The sequence below is a fragment of the Hemicordylus capensis genome, chromosome 2 (assembly GCF_027244095.1).
Source record: "Hemicordylus capensis ecotype Gifberg chromosome 2, rHemCap1.1.pri, whole genome shotgun sequence".
Taxonomy (NCBI): Eukaryota; Metazoa; Chordata; class Lepidosauria; order Squamata; family Cordylidae; genus Hemicordylus; species Hemicordylus capensis.
In genome coordinates this window covers 285,512,177-285,528,133 of record NC_069658.1, presented here as the reverse complement: position 1 = coordinate 285,528,133, position 15,957 = coordinate 285,512,177, and the positions used below count along the sequence as shown (strand labels likewise).

The 15,957-nt window shown below is 42.8% G+C and overlaps 1 protein-coding gene across 4 annotated transcripts in view; it reads right to left on the bottom strand.

The window, feature by feature from the left end:
* Positions 1 to 15,957, bottom strand: part of CHL1 (cell adhesion molecule L1 like) — a 382,907-nt gene that overhangs the window by 62,025 nt on the left and 304,925 nt on the right. For all 4 annotated transcript variants that reach the window (XM_053291775.1, XM_053291772.1, XM_053291774.1 and 1 more), the window contains 5 exons: positions 12,777 to 12,911; positions 9,979 to 10,119; positions 7,957 to 8,068; positions 5,411 to 5,565; positions 3,956 to 4,121 (listed from right to left, as the gene is read on the bottom strand). In XM_053291775.1, the coding sequence (XP_053147750.1) occupies positions 3,956 to 4,121; positions 5,411 to 5,565; positions 7,957 to 8,068; positions 9,979 to 10,119; positions 12,777 to 12,911 (709 nt within the window). The remainder of the gene's footprint in view (positions 1 to 3,955; positions 4,122 to 5,410; positions 5,566 to 7,956; positions 8,069 to 9,978; positions 10,120 to 12,776; positions 12,912 to 15,957) is intronic.

The following is a 15,957-nucleotide window of genomic DNA, read 5'->3' as shown; positions in this document are numbered from 1 at the left end:
AGACATGCAAGACACAGGTTGCATTCCTCTCCTCAATATATCTGCAATGGTTTCTTTTAAGAAAAAACAATGAAACTTGTCTCCATGCTAGAGCTCCAGCACCAGCTAGGGGCTACTAGAATGAGGTGTCTTCTTGCACCAAATGAATGTGTATAGTTTTCAGAGTTAAAATGAACAGAACTTTTAAATAAAGATAATAATATATGAATCCTTTAAACCATGGATGGTCAACTTCTGTGGTTGGGATCAATTCCATATACAGCAGTCTGGAAAGCAGGAATAATCAGCTCCATCCCATAGTTAATATAATACAGTAGTATCTAGCTGTTAGTGCTTCATAGGTATGAAGCACAGATGCTCAGACAGCATTGCACACACATATGTGCATGCAATATATGTGAATATATCAGTTACCATATCTAAAAAGGGAGTGAAAAATTAAAGTGTAAAGTTATTGGTAGGGTCTCGGGGCCCAGAGGATGGATCCTGTCCATAGGCTAATAGTTGCTCAGACCCGCTTTGATGAATCTACAACATGGAGTTTTAAAAATTGTCTAGAGGTCTTTTTCTTGTACATCTTAATCCCTCATCACATCAGTCTAAACATGTGATGATATCATTGAAAATGTATTCCTATTTGGTAAGTTCATTTGGATGGTTTGGTCAGTGCATTTGGAGACTCAGACATCTTTGGCTTTTTCTATATAAAATTTAAAATGGGCTTAGAAATGTATCTTCACCACTAGAGGTCCTTCCAGGATACAATATGCAGAAACATTAGCTACTTTATAGCTTTCAGAGATAGAAAATTTATCTAATTCCCTACACACTGCTGCCACCCCCATAATTTTCCTAGGCTTTAAGGATTCACATATAACCTTAACAGAGTCAACAACAAAGATTCTATCAATTTCATTGGGAGAAATACACTATTTTTCCCTAAGTATTGTGTCTGATCATTGCTGATGCAAACATAATACAAGGATAACTGATGGATTATATGAGCTTGTGCACACCCTAGTCAAAATAATTCTATAATAATAATTTGACAAAAGAAATGCTGCCAAAGTTAGCCAGGTTTAGGCCTGGGAATGAACTTAAGAACATAAGATAAGCCCAAGGCCTATCTAGTCCAGCATCCTGTTTCACACAATGGCCCACAGGCAAGAGTTAAGGGCATGCCTTTTCTCCTACTAATCCTCCCCTGCAACTGGTATTTATAGGCATTCTGCCTCTGAGCCTGGGGATGGCCTATAGCCCTCAGTCTAGTATCCATTTATAGTCCTGATAAGAAGTTGGCCATGTTTGTTTTCACAGAGAGGCAGAGACCTAGCTATAATTGAACTAGAAGTGTGCACGAATCAATATCTGTGATTCAATTGAAGGTCGAATGAAATTGCAGAACCCCCTAACTGATTCATTGAAAGCAGCTGGCTTGGCCAGCTGCCTCGACAAATCACCCAAATTTGACCCGAATCGACTTGGGCAAATCAGGTGCCATTTGGAGGCCCATTTTGCTGGAAAAACAATGGTGGGGAGAGCTGGTCTACCAATTGGGATCTGCAGGTAGGCCAGCCCTCCACTCCAGACTTGGCGCATCAGTCTGCCTTGGAGATCTGGTCTACCTGGCTCCTTTCAATTGCTGCCCAAAGTGCTTTAAAGTCATTCCACGGCACCCTCGTTGCTACACTATTGGGACTGCCTTTGAACAGCAGCTCTGGCAGGTCCCTTACCTTGACAGCAGGCTGAGCAGAATGTAGCCCAGCATCCAACATCCAGAGCAGTAATCTGGGGATGCAGCAGAGCAGAATCCTGCAGCCTTCCCCCCATGCAGCTGCTCTGCAGTTCAAGAAGACTCTGGCTATGTTGAGAGCAGCCTTTCTGCACCAGCTTTTGCTGCATCCCCAGATTGCTGCTCTTGGCCCATGTTTTATATAAACTAGTTATTAGCCTATTTTCCTTCAGGAAAGTAAACTTATGATTTATGAAAGCAAACTTATGAATATAATTATTTTTGTGGTATTTTGTGAAGTATCTTAAGTATAAAAGCAGACTACAACCACAGAAATAAATAAGTGGGGGGAGGAAATTCTATGGCACTTTTAGAGTTTAAACAGGGTTTAAACTGGTTTTTGCAGCATGTTTAGAAGGGTGATTTGGATGGATGCTCCTCAGATGTGATTAGAAGATATGCCAAGATCGCATTGGCATGTCCTTTAGTGACATCAGGGTGGGTATTTTCTTGACAGGCCCCCATTCTCCTCACACGTAGAGGAAGGTGTTTGAACTGGCCCATTATTACTATTATGGCTATTGGCTGGCATGTTATGTGCACGCTTACAGTACCAACCAGTCTTTAATCTCCTGTACAGATGCACAGAAGAGGAAATTTCAGTAGCTGCACCTTTTCTTCGTTCTGCATGACAAGCTGCACCAGATGAAATTCCTTCTTTTTTTCATCTCTTTTCCATAGGGCAGCAGTGAAAAATGGGTTGGGGAAAATATTCAGCCCAGTACTATTGAAAATGGTACATAGATTGCCTAACAGCACAATCTCATCCACAATTTCTGTGCACCAGATGAGATAGGACCTCATCTGTCAGAAAAATACCATGCCACACTGGAGGGGGGGGCGTGTTTTAGCAGGACCTTTTACCCAATACAAGCCTGTCAGTGCAATGGGGAATCTGGGAGAATCACAACCTGAAGCACAATGCAGAGAGACAGGCAGAGCAAACCAGCTACCACGTGTTGGGGACACTTTCCTATCTTTCTGCCCAGGCTACAACCTGCATAGAAAGAAAGTAAAGTGCACCTTATGTTGCTTGGGCAATAATCAGGGGTGCACCTAGGTAATTTTGGCACCTGGGCCTGAAGGGCTTCAGAGCCCATCACCCGCAAGCAACCCCCACTCGCCGCTGCGAGCCCCCCCTTTAAAAATTTGAAAATCAAAATTAGCCCTGGTGATTGCCACCTGGATTGCTAAAGAGGGAAGAAAACAGGGTTCTCTTCCTCCCATGTGCATTGCTCTTAACCATTCAGTCATCCTCCCAGCATTTCCAGCTCTTTCTAACCTGGCATCCTTTGCCCTCACAATTTGGCCCCTTGATATCCTCTCTCATACCCAATGTTCTTTATATTTCTCGACACCTGCTTCCTCTCTTTTATAATTCTGTTTTAAAAACACTCTTTGAAAACTAAGAAGTAGTTCTCTGTCCTGGAGGGACTCCTGCCATCCTGCTGCTGTCCAAACCCACTGCGCCTCTCCTCTCCATTTTCGCCACGTGCATAGCTGGGGGGTGGGGGTGAGCTGAGCAGGCCTCAGCCTCCCCCATGGTGCTGGCAGCAGGTGGACCCATTCGTCTGGGCCTTGAGCACCCCTGTGCTCCCTTACCGCCTGCCTCCCTGTCCCTGCAGCTCAGCTGCTGTTTCTCAGCAGCTTGTCCAGGGACGGGAGGGCACTCCAGGAGGGCATTTCTGAGGCTCCCTCCTCCCACCCTGCTGCTGAGCTTTGCCTCCCCCAGGGAAGTGCTTTCCCAGCAACTCCAGAATGCCAGGGACTGAATTGCCCCCTTCCCTGCAATCTCTGCCTCCCTCCTGGGCTGTGCTATCACAGGGGAGGCAGAGGCCTGCTCGGCTCACCCTGCCGCCACCCCCCCGATCACGCACATGGCAGCGCCATGTCGAAAATGGAGAGGAGTGGCAGGGCAGTGGCGGGGTGGCAGGAGGCCCCCAGGACACTTGGACTAATTCTGTTGTAATGCTTCCTAAAGAGATGCCCCTCCCTCTTTCTTGTGCTGTGCTGCAAATGGCATGCAGTGCTAAAAAGAGCCACATTATTATCGCCAGGAGTGCTCTTAACCCCAGACCTTGGGGCCCCAGTCTGTGGCCTCCGGAGTCCAGAGGCACCTGGTATGTGCCAACCAGAAGCAAAGAGAAAACCCATTTTTAATACCTGCCATCCTCAGTGTTGTTTTTTCCAAGCTCTTCTCCATCCTTTCTCCAAGAAATTTTAAAGTGGTGTTTCAGATGTGGGTCACATTGAGAGTGACATTTCAGTAAAACTGAACGCCCTTTCAAAACTTGTGGATTCTTAGGTACAATAGATATTTTGGTAGCATCTAATAAATAAGGGGAAAGGGCATTTTAAAGTTGCATTGTCATTTATTATTGTCAGTTAGCAATCATAAATACTTTGAAATAAACAAAGGTAAACAAAGCGAAGAACTCGATGCTTACATCTCTCCAGCAGTGATCCTTAAATGGAAAACTAGCCAGAACACTAAGCATAGTCTAGGAACTCAGGTGGCCCTACAATAATCTTTGGGCCTTGGCAAGTGCCCATGGAGGATTTAGGTTCCAGTGCCAGCTATGTGCTTAATATTTCTTTACAGCGCTCTTTGGAAAGGCTTCCTGCTGCACCCCAGAATTCCTTCTTTTGATTTACATATCTGAATATATAGCTAGCTAGCTAAGAGGTCAGTGAATGAAGTACTCACTAGTCTTTGTCTAATCTATTCCCACAGCAATGAGGTAATTATGACTCCCACTTTGCCCATGTTAGAATGCTAATGAGAATATTCTACTTGAATTCCATCGATGCTTTACTTCAGGAGACTGAATTTCCGTATTCAGTCTGCATTTCAATTTAGGTGAACTTTTGGTGGCAGGTATAGCACATGAGGAAACCAGTATTGCTCAAGAGTTACTTGGCCACAGTTTGTGCTGTTCCCTGGAAGGGTAGTGAGAAGATAGGTGGACCAGACCACATGTGATGCTAAACATGTAATTTGTGATGTCATGTTCTGTTTTTTAAGGATTTAAAAAACAGCCATGTAGGGGCCCCATAAGAGCAGAGTCTTTGGTGAAAGGGCATTTTATCCTTTCCCCATTAAGCCATTGTTCCAATGAATAATGACCCTCTCGGCAAGTTGCTATTAATCCCAGGAAGGAAGATCCCATTGGTGACATAGTAGCTTCCCCTTGGACCTTATAGTATCCTGGGGGCAATTTTTATCAGGACCATGATACAAGAGGAAAATGTTGATTCTGTGCTTTAGAATGGGAAACATGTATAATGAAATAAACATGTGCTATGGATTTGGGGGTGGGAGTGCACAACAAAGCCACTGTTTGTTGCTGAAAGGGGAAATATGCATGATTTATGCCAAGTTTGAAAAGTGTGAAAACAATGATTGGTTCTGCATGACACACAGTTGTGATAATGGGGAATGGCATGCAATAAAGTCAGTAAGTGCATCACTAATACAATTACATCACTGCTTTTGATGGATTGTGTCTAGAACATAAACAACAATGGTCTGGGAAGGTGAAAATGTCTATAAAGATTAATGGGAAGGATTTGCACATGAGCACTACTGCAGCAACTTCTGTTCATAATGAGAATCACCTCTAACAGTAAGAGTAGCAGTGATAGCACTTCTCCCAGCAGAATTTGTCACCCAGCAAGAATAAGACCCAGCATCTTCCTTTCTTGTTTCTCTGATCTCCAGGGTTCCATTTATATGCACATTATCCAGACGTGATGTGCTGTCTTCTTTATTCCTAGTAAAACAACCAGAATAAGAGATTATTCATCAGGGGGTGACTTGTTCAAATGTGGTGTTGGAATGTGAGGTACAGTGCTAATGTCAAGGCATCCAGGCTTCTGCCTTACAGCTCAAAGATCACAGCAAGCTATAGGGACTCATGCACTGCACTCATGTTCAGGGGATCTCTTGGCCACTGGAATCATTCATTGTTCTACAAAAGCAATGAAGCAGGCTAATGTTGTTTGGGGGAAATTGTGTTTATTTAGGAGGTAACTTCACTCTCTTAAGTCCACAAGAGCAATGTGAACAGTGGATGTTACAAACAGGTTCAGGCTCACCAGGCTGGCATTGGCAAGTTAGCATTCAGCCAATTTACTTCAAAGGGTTGTCATGAGACTGGAATAATGCTCTGACAGAAGTAACAATTAATGGCTGCATTTGTATGTAATGTAGAACCATGGGTCCAATGAACCCCTCCCCATGCTCTCCCATCTCTGAGACTGAAGGGGGAGGGGAAACTGGCTGTGTGAGCTTCCCCCTTGATTGAAGGACAGTCCCGGCAGCAAATTGCAGCTGGAGTGAGGGAGGAGCTTCCTCCCCCAACTCTGGTTGCCAAAGAGTGAGACTGTGGTGCCACATTTGAATGTAATGCTGACAGCACAAAACTGGAGGAACAGGCAGTGAAACTTACTATAAACCAAAGGTACACATTGAAGTCTGGGGAGGGAAACTGCAGGTCCATTTTCCGTCTGAACTGGGGTTACACGCATTTGGACATACTAAAACTTCAACTGGAGGCCACTTAAATTCTGGTTTTGTGTTATGTGAGAATGTGGCCAATATAACTGACCAATGCAGAGAATATTCTGAACTGGGCTGTGATGTTTAGTATAGCCTCCGCAAGTGCAAGGTGTATATGTGTGTGTGAACATTTCTGCTGTGATTATCAGGTACCAGGCAGGTATCTGTCTAGGGACTTGGGAAGCCAGACCTGTTGAATTTCTGGTCAGCTGATGAAATTGGGAGGAAGTTATGCTAGTCATATATAGGAACATAAGAACATAGAGACATAGGAAGCTGCCATATACTGAGTCAGACCAATTGGTCCATCTAGCTCAGTATTGTCTACACAGACTGGCAGCAGGTTCTCTAAGGCTGCAGGCAGGAATCTCTCTCAGCCCTATCTTGGAGATGCTGCCAGGGAGGGAACTTGGAACATTTTGTTCTTCCCAGAGCGGCTCAATCCTCTAAGGGGAATATTTTACAGTTCTCACACATGTAGTCTCCCATTCATATGCAATCAGGGCAGACCCTGCTTAGCTAAGGAGACAAGTCATCCTTGCTATCACAAGATCATCTCTCCTCTCTCAGAGAGGAGAGCTGGTCTTGTGGTAAACTCAACATACTGCAGGATTGAATTTGAGCCCCTAGAAGTCTTTGAGGATGACACCAGATACCTGAAGTGAGATCACAGGGCAGAAAGACCCCAGGACATCAGTGAGCTTAGTGTTAAGTACACAAAAGTCCCCTATAGAGTTAAACAAACCAAGTTTAATTCTGCGGTGCATTTATTTGTAATCCTGAATAAACCCATAGAGACCTTTGTGGAATTTGAATGTTTTGGTGTCTTTTCAAAAACAACATTTGCTTTTCATTAATCTAGCTAAATTGCTCCTGAGCAAGGAAGCCCTCTAAGCAAACTAAGCTCTGTTGACCATTACCTACATAAAGGAAATGGAAGAGCAGCTCATGGGACCTTATCATTTTCTTTGCTAACAAAACAATATGTAGCTACATTAACCTTGCGAGACGATAATCCTTGGAAATCTGTAAGTAAAAGCAAATTTACCCCATTTTATTAGCTTCTCAATGCAGTAATTTTATCAGATGGACTTCAGCTTTTAAATTCGGTTTTTACTGAGTCCTGTTTTTAGTTAGGTTTTATTAATTTTACATTTTTATAGTGTTTTATGAGCTGTCCCAAGCAGTATTGCACTAGAGGGGTAAGTATAAACTGTGCGGTCAAGTCAATTTCAACTCCTGGCGTCCACAGAGCTCTGTGGTTTTCTTTGGTAGAATATAGGTGGGATTTACCATTGCCTCCTGCCACGCAATAAGAGATGATGCCTTTCAGCATCTTCCTATATCACTGCTGCCCGATATAGTACCAGCGGGGATTTGAACTGGCAACCTTCTGCTTGTTAGTCAAGCATTTCCCTGCTGTGGGATATACATATTTTAAATAGATAGATAGATAGATAGATAGATAAAGTTTGGAATTGATACAGCTTTTTAAAAAGGCAGCTGCTTTTTAAATGTATGGCTCTATAATCAGTCATGAAGTAACATTTTATATGTCAGCAGCAGCCTATGGAAAAGAGGAAGGAGTTGAATATAAACTTACCAAGTAAAGTCTGGTAAAGGTATAGCAAAAAACAGGCAGTGCATGTAACTTGGATGACCAGCAACTGCTACATACTCTTCACCATCTGGAGTTAACATTTCTGGTCGAATGTCTGAAAAAGTATAAGCATATTTGCAAAATAGATTCAGGGAATGCAGACGCTTAAACAGATCCTCCTCAGAAACACTACTGATCAAAATCCAGCAAAAGTGAGTGGCATTTGGGGGTTAGCTGTAATGTCTATGAAGCTGAATACCTTGCACCACCTCCCGACATCACATGGCGGTAACTGTGCAGTGCTACACGTTCTCCATCACTGGTGGGGCTCCTTTAAGAAAACCCTGCTGAGCTCTGACAACATCAAGGAAGGTGTGCAAGGAGTGCTGGGAAGTGCAATCCTTTCCCATGCTTTCTCTGCAGAATTCCCGAACAGTCACCTCTACCGAGAACCAGGAAGGCAGTGCATAGTGTCCAGCTGTAGCCAAACTTTTCACAGGCCTGCCAGGGACATAGATATCTCAAGGACTGCTCTGTCCCACATGAACCTGCCTTGGTCTTCAGCAGAGATATTGCTCTTTGTCTCATCACCTTCAAAGATTTAGGAGGGTGTCTACATGGTCACAGTTCTGGAATTCTCTCTCCCGGGGACCCACTTCATCTTCATCCTTCTAAATCTTTGGTGTATGATGTAGATTGTTTTTATATAACTTTACACAATATTTTACTTTTAATATTCTAATTTTACACACTTTAGAGAAATCAGTAACTCAGCAGAGCTGAAAGGGATCTTGGAGGTCCAACTCCCCGCTCAGGTACAGGAATGTATTATAATATCCCCGACAGATGACCATTCAGCCTCTGTTTGAAAATTTCCAGACAAGGAGAGCCCACCACTGCATGAGGCAGTCTATTTTACAATAGATGTCCAGTCTTCCTTTGGTTGTAGGAGGCAAGAGGAGAGGCTATATGACTTCGGTCACTGGCCAGAGGCTGCATCCCTCCCACCGAAAAAATATATGTCTTTGAAAAGTGGACAAGTGGCACCTTACAAGTCTTTTGCTAGAGGTATCAAGGTAATTTCATTGAGCAGCACCCAAGGCTAAGGGGAACCCAGCCATACCAGGTGTTGCCAGGTGTAGCTCAGTATCGTGAAAGCACATGTTGATGGCTAGCAGCAGATATGGCCAATTCTATCACAACCCATACCTGTGCCACTCAGCAGCCACATGCTTGCACATGCTGAACTAGTAGCCACATGCTTCTGCTTTAACCTTGTGCATCCTTCAGTAAGGGCATCAGGTTCCCCTCCCTATTGATTTATTATTGGTGGCTGTTCTCTTTGGGTCTCCAGTGAACCACCTCCCATAGAGATGGAAGGGCATTCCGCATTTTTCTGCTTTAATTTGAAAATGTTAGATATTTGTGTAAACCACTCAGAGACTTCAGATGTAAAAGGAGAAGGAAGGGAGGGAGGGAGGGAGGGAGGGAGGGAGGGAGGGAAGAAGGAAGGTGGGATGGAGACATGTAAAGTGAAAACAATACAGAGACTTGTGGCACCTTAACACCAGCAAGCACTTGTGGACAACACTCCACTTCATCAGATACATGAAGAGTGGTAAAGTGGATTCTGGTCTATGAAAGTGAATCAGATTTTAAGATGCCACATGATTCTTTTGTTGGTTTTGCTGCAATAGACTAATACAGTTATTTGTTTGTTTGTTTGTTTGTTTGTTTGTTTGACACATTTCTATACCTCCTCTGAATATGGAGGAAAGGAAACTACTCAGTGCTTTCCTGATGCAGCCAACAGTACCGTTCCCCACCCCCACCCCAAATACTGTAAAATCACAACTTAAAAAATAGCAGCTGTACCTGGAAACATGCCTGGTCAGCCCACTATGCCACATGTGTGGAATTATTAGTTAACATCTCAGTCCCACTGAACTAAAAAATGGTAGCAAAATTATGCCCTTAGTTTAGCTTAGTTTTAGTAAGCTGCCATAAGAAGTAGAAAGAACTTACTGAGGACATCCACGTTAGCTGTGGCAAGGATAGTGCCATGCTTGTTACTTGCTTCACATTGGTACACTGCACTGTCCTGCAGCTGTAGATTATTGACACTGATCTCCCTTGGTGAAAAAACACCCCTGCTGAACTTACTTTCTGCAACAGTGAAGACATGTTAATAGGATAAGGAATTGCTTGTATAAGTGTACATCCATTAGGTCAAATTTCTAATTTGAGCACCAAGAATACATTCTTTGTTAGTCTGAACATTTTATATGACATACAGTGATCTCAGAGTGAAGATAGTTGTGCACTGAACAAGCCCATTATTTCATCTTCCCCAGCACTATGCATGTTGTCATCTGTGAATCAGATTCCTGGCTTTTAAAGCAGGGGCCATGGTAAGCTCATTATTCCAGCCCACTTGTACTATGAACATTACCTCAGATTCCACATATGTTTCCTTTAGAATCAGAGGGGGCATGCACCTGAACACCAGTTGTTCGGGAACACTAAGGGGAGGGGGCATTGCCATCTTTCCCTCACTTGTGGGCTTTCTAGATGCATCTGTTTGCCACTGTGTGAAGCAGAGTGCTAGATGGGTCTTTGACCTGATCCAGCAAGGCTTTTATTATGTTCTAAATAATCAGTATACTAAGTATTCTACATAGTAGAGCTCAGACAATACATCTGAACTGGCCCATTCACATACAGTAAGAGATCTAAGGCTATATGTTCCATTATTTATTTATCAAATTTATAGCCCGCCCAAACTTACGTCTCTGGTCGGCGTTATCCCTCCTGGTTCACTGTTCCACAAACTCATAATTGCAAATATTTCTGCAGAAATCCCCCTCCCATGCAATTTAAATGCTATGTAAACTGCCTTGAGCCTTTTGGAAGGGTGGTATAAAAGTTTTAATAATAAATAATAAATAAATAATAAATATGTTAAATTGCATGTGAGGGACAGTTCAGTTGAACCAGCCTTTCATTCAATTATGACTCTGAAGAACATTGTGCTGGAAGGGAAGACAGGGCATGCCTACTATTGCATGTGGCTAGGCCAGTTTAGATGTATCATCTAAACTGTCCCACTGTGGTTTAGTTTCTTGGGGACTAATGAGCACCCAGCTTTTGATAGTACAACAGTACTTTTGTTTATTTACTAGAATCCCAAGATCCAGCAACCAATGCAAAATAGTGACTGTGGTGTTTGGGGGTCAAGCAAATTATTTGCTGCACTCTGTGAGTCATACATTGGGATGACCTGCTTATATAATAGAGATACACATCTTATTTACTACAGATCAGTCCTTTGTTTGTAAAAGCCTTGAAGATCTTGATTTACTTTCTGCACACCCCTGCTTTGTGATAAGACATTGATATTATCCAAGTGATCAGAATTGAGGAAATTTGCATGCCAATTTAAGGACAAGAAGTAACACCAAGAGCAAGCCAACAGGAAGGCGTAATACTGCAGTGAAGCTTCTTAAATAATGCTAGTCAGGGGCATGGTGATCATTGAGCAAGGGGGAAGGACAATTGTCCCCAGGCGCCAAGGGTCTGGGATCTCCAGTGTTCCCCGTTCACCCTTGGTGCCCCCTTGCACCCTCCCATACCCAGTCGGTGAACAAAGCGCTCACCAGCTGGGATCATGAGGTATGCCCCTTTCCTCACCAGCTAGTGTCACACTGGCTCGTGAGGGATGGACTCTCCTCTCCCACCAGGCATTGGCCCCTATGCTGCATCTGATGTTAGACACACGGCAGGGGAGGAGGGCAAGGCCAGCGCAGAGAACTGACACAGCCCTGTCATAGTTTCATTTCTTAATTTCCAGGGAAAGGAGCTCCTTTCAGTGATTCCACCAACTGCTGACAAGGGAAATGAAACTATGCTGGAGTTGTAACAGCCCCATTCTCTGCACTGGCCCCACTCCCTTGCATCTGATCAGGGACGGATTAAGCTAGTGTGGGGCCTGTAGCATGTGTTATAAAGGGGCCCTAAATTTTTTAAAATGCACATAAATATTAAAACATAAATTATTTACTTGCATAGTAAAGTAATTCATTTTTCCCCCATTTGCTATATTTTGGAGTATGGGAGACCAAGCCACAAACTCACACTTACTACAACAACGGTGAACATTTATTTACCATTTTTCAATCAAAATTCTCAAAGTGGTTAGAAAAATAAAGAGTGGGTAGATGATTTTCTGTCTCCAAAGGGCTCACACTCTAAAAAGAAAAATGTGGACAAAAAGCTGTGCTGGGCCTTCTCTTAAAAGGCACATTTAGCAGAAAAGGGATATTTTATCTAACGTGGACCAAATAAAACAGGTAAAGTTTTAACTTTAATTCCCTGTTGGAAGCTGGGCGTGCAGGGCCCTTAAAAACACGGGGCCCATAACAAATGATACATTTCCTACTACGTTAATCCGCCATAGCATCTGACGTGGGGGGTGTGATGTAGGGGGCATGGCCTGGGTTATGCACATGCTTCACGCACGTGAAAGAAGGGTCAGACTTTGTTCCCCAGCCCCCACAAAGCTTCCTATGCCCCTGATGCTAGTCTTTGCACATACTAAATTGATCTGTATACTTCAGCCATATTCAATAAAGGCTAGAGGCTGGGTTTTAAGTGCTGTGGTTTGAAACATCACAATTAAATCATTAGGAAGAAATATTTTCATTCATTGAAGCAGACAAAGCTATTTTGAAAAGAAGCATCTTAATAATTGCAACAACCACCTTGCTGCTTTGATCTTTTTTACATATTTGATAGTCAGTTGTATGATTGCACTTGGTGCTTACCATCAGGAATAGGAACACCATTCAGTTTCCATTTTATAGTTGGTTCTGGATTGCCAACAGCTTCACACAATAACACAAGAGAATCACCAATACCATAAGCCTTACTTTCTGGTTTCTTTATCCACGTAGGTGGTTCTGTTGAAAAAGAAAATAGTAACCTTTCAGGAGCTACTATGGAGCAAAAATGAGATGACATCATCATCATTGTTATCATCTCTACATTTATAAAGTACCTCCGTTTATGAAGCACTGTACAATAACATATTTTAAAAAATAAGAAAAGGGAGTAGATGGAGAAGGAGGGATGAAAGAAAAAGGAAGCGTAGAAGAATTATTCTGTACTAAAGGTTTAAGAATGTATTTATTGGATCTACGTCCTGTTTTTTTTGCCATGCTGGAGTGCATGCATGGGATTCCCAGGCAGTCTTGCATCCATGCATTAGACAAGCCCAGCTTGCTTAGTTTCAGCAAGGTTATTGCCCCACATGCCTTCAGAACAGATCCTGTGACCTGTGATCTAATACAGAAGATGACTTGTTAAAGGAAAAGGAAGGCGATAAGACTCATACTAAGAAGCAGAATGTTCCAAGCCTAGGATAATTCAGACAGATAGACTGAAGATAAGCCTGTGCCAATTTAGACTGAGGAGCTAACCAGAAGATTGGGTCAAGTACAGCATATAGAACAGGAAGACAACAGAAGGACAAATCCAGGAAAAGAAAGGGGATTAGAACTGTGAAGTGCCTTAAAAGCTACAATTTTATAACCAACACAGATATTACAAGGTATTCAGGGAAGAAGACAAGAGAGAGAGGTGACATATTGAGTGCTGCTTTTACTGCAGTTCTCCGGCAGATGGCACACTCTGTCAACAACTGGAGAAGGAAGGAATATGAAGTCTGTGCTTTACACAAAATATTACTGTTTCATTTTCAAATTTGGTTTGATCAAAGGAGGAGAAAAACAACCTGAGAAATAATATTAATCACTCCTCTGTTAGTATATTGACTACATTTGCCACTACACTGGCGTGATTACAAAATATTGCTAAACTTTGCAGCTGTTTCAAGCTTTCTGATATGAGCTTTCCCCAAATCAAGATAACAAGATGCAAATGTGCAGAACAAACATGCGGACTCTTTCACACACAAGAAACTGGAGACGGTGGACAGCCTATCATATCATCAGGGAAAATCTCTATGTAGTGGTCCCTGTTCCTGTTTTTGCATTTTGGGGACACCTAGTTGAAATGTTATTAAGATGATCAACTCTATTTGCTGGAGTTGCCATTCTTCAGGCTTTAGCTTTCTCCCCTAGGTTCCTAGAAGGCAAATATTTGAGAGTATAAATTCACATGCCTGGATGCTATGGCAGCATGCAATGCATATCCTACCACTTTACCCACTGTAGTTGTGCATCAATTCAGTGACTGGTCAGACTGATCAGATTTCATCCAAATCAAGTTCATTGGGTTAAGGATAAACATGCCCCCCCTCACCACTGAATTGATCAAATAGTGTGCAGTGCATCAGATTTATTTGATATAGCAGGGATGAGAGGCTTTCTTGGTTACAGGGAGGTGGCCTTCCCTTCTTTCTTTCACCAGAGGAAAGCTGCTGCTTCTGTGATAAGCAGAGGAGGTATTTAAAATCAGCATTCTTCTTCCTGAAAATCATCTCACAATGTCATCAAAACGTTCCGTCTTTCCTCTGGTGCATAACATCCTGTATCAGACTGGATTGGTGGGCAAGGTCCTTACCTGGTAGCAAGGTTGTGGGCGCCCTTCTCCCTTTTACTGGAGGAAAGCTGCTGCCTCTGTGACAGCAGCAATGGCGTTTTAAATCATCATTTTTTTTCCAGGAAGCCTTCCCCATCATGACATTGCTTCCTTTCTTGGGGCATTATGGGACAGCTTCCAGGAAGAAAAGCAATGATTTAAAAATGATGCCACTGCTGCCCACACAGGCAGCAGCTTTTTCCCAGTAAAATAAAGTCAGTACAACCCCTATTTCCTCTCACTAATCCAATCCAATCCAATCCACAGTGTATCATACATACTTGTACTGGATTCAATGGGATCAGATGTTATTGGGCAATGTTTTCATGGGCTCTGATCTGATAAAAATTGTTGAGTAGAGAGCCCACATTGGATCAGTTCTGATTACTAGCTTAATTTGATGTACAACCTTATGAAGCATATTTTGAATTGACTGAATCCACTCTCATTTGCTACCAGAGAATCTACTTTCAGAACACCTCAGAATCAACAAAACCCAATGCCCCTTGGGCTTGTGGGTTTGGGGGTGGTTGGTACCCTATGTGCACTGCACCACCACTTGCTCTGGGTCGTACTGGTGCCCCCAAGTGGAGTTATGGGGCCATAAATCCCCATTATTCCCTATGGGGGAAAATCTTAAAGATCTGCAAAATTCAGAAATTCTTTAAGAATCACCCCTTTCACCAATTTATTTGAAATCTGGATGGTAGCTTCCTTGTACCCATTGCACATTACCACCCACCACAACCTGCTCTGGGCCACCCTGGTGCCCCCCACGTGGAGTTATAAGGTTGATGAAATCCCTATTATTCCCTATGGGAAAAACTTAAGAAATTGGGCAAAGAAGTGATTTTTACAGACTTTTTGAAGACTCGTAAACTTCAAAAATTCTTTTTAAAAATCACCCCTTTGCCCAATTTCTTTGAAATAGCTTCCACCCATTGGGCACTACCACTCAACCCACTTTGGCCACAAAATGGAGGTCCGAATCTCTGAATGTTTTGTACCCGAATCTGGGCAACTGATGACAGGGGTGATTCTTTTGTCTACAAATCACCCAAATTGGCCAGATTTGGGTAGAAATCATTTTGTACCCAAACCATTTTGCACACCCCTGCTGTAGAATACTTATGTTATATTTACCCCAAAGAACAAAAAACCTATGAACAGGATTATAGCTAAATTCATCAGCCATACAATAGGTAAAATGAGCTTTCAATGATATATTATGGTGAAAGAAGTGTGACTTGTACAGAACGATCCTTTCTGTGAGAACTAGGATTGCATGTATGTTCCAATTTTCACCTGTGAAGTGCTGGAGGGAATGACAGATTACATTCCCAAACAATTTGAATTTGCAGTCAAGAATTTCCATTTTGGGTGGTATAGAAATTAGGGGTGTGC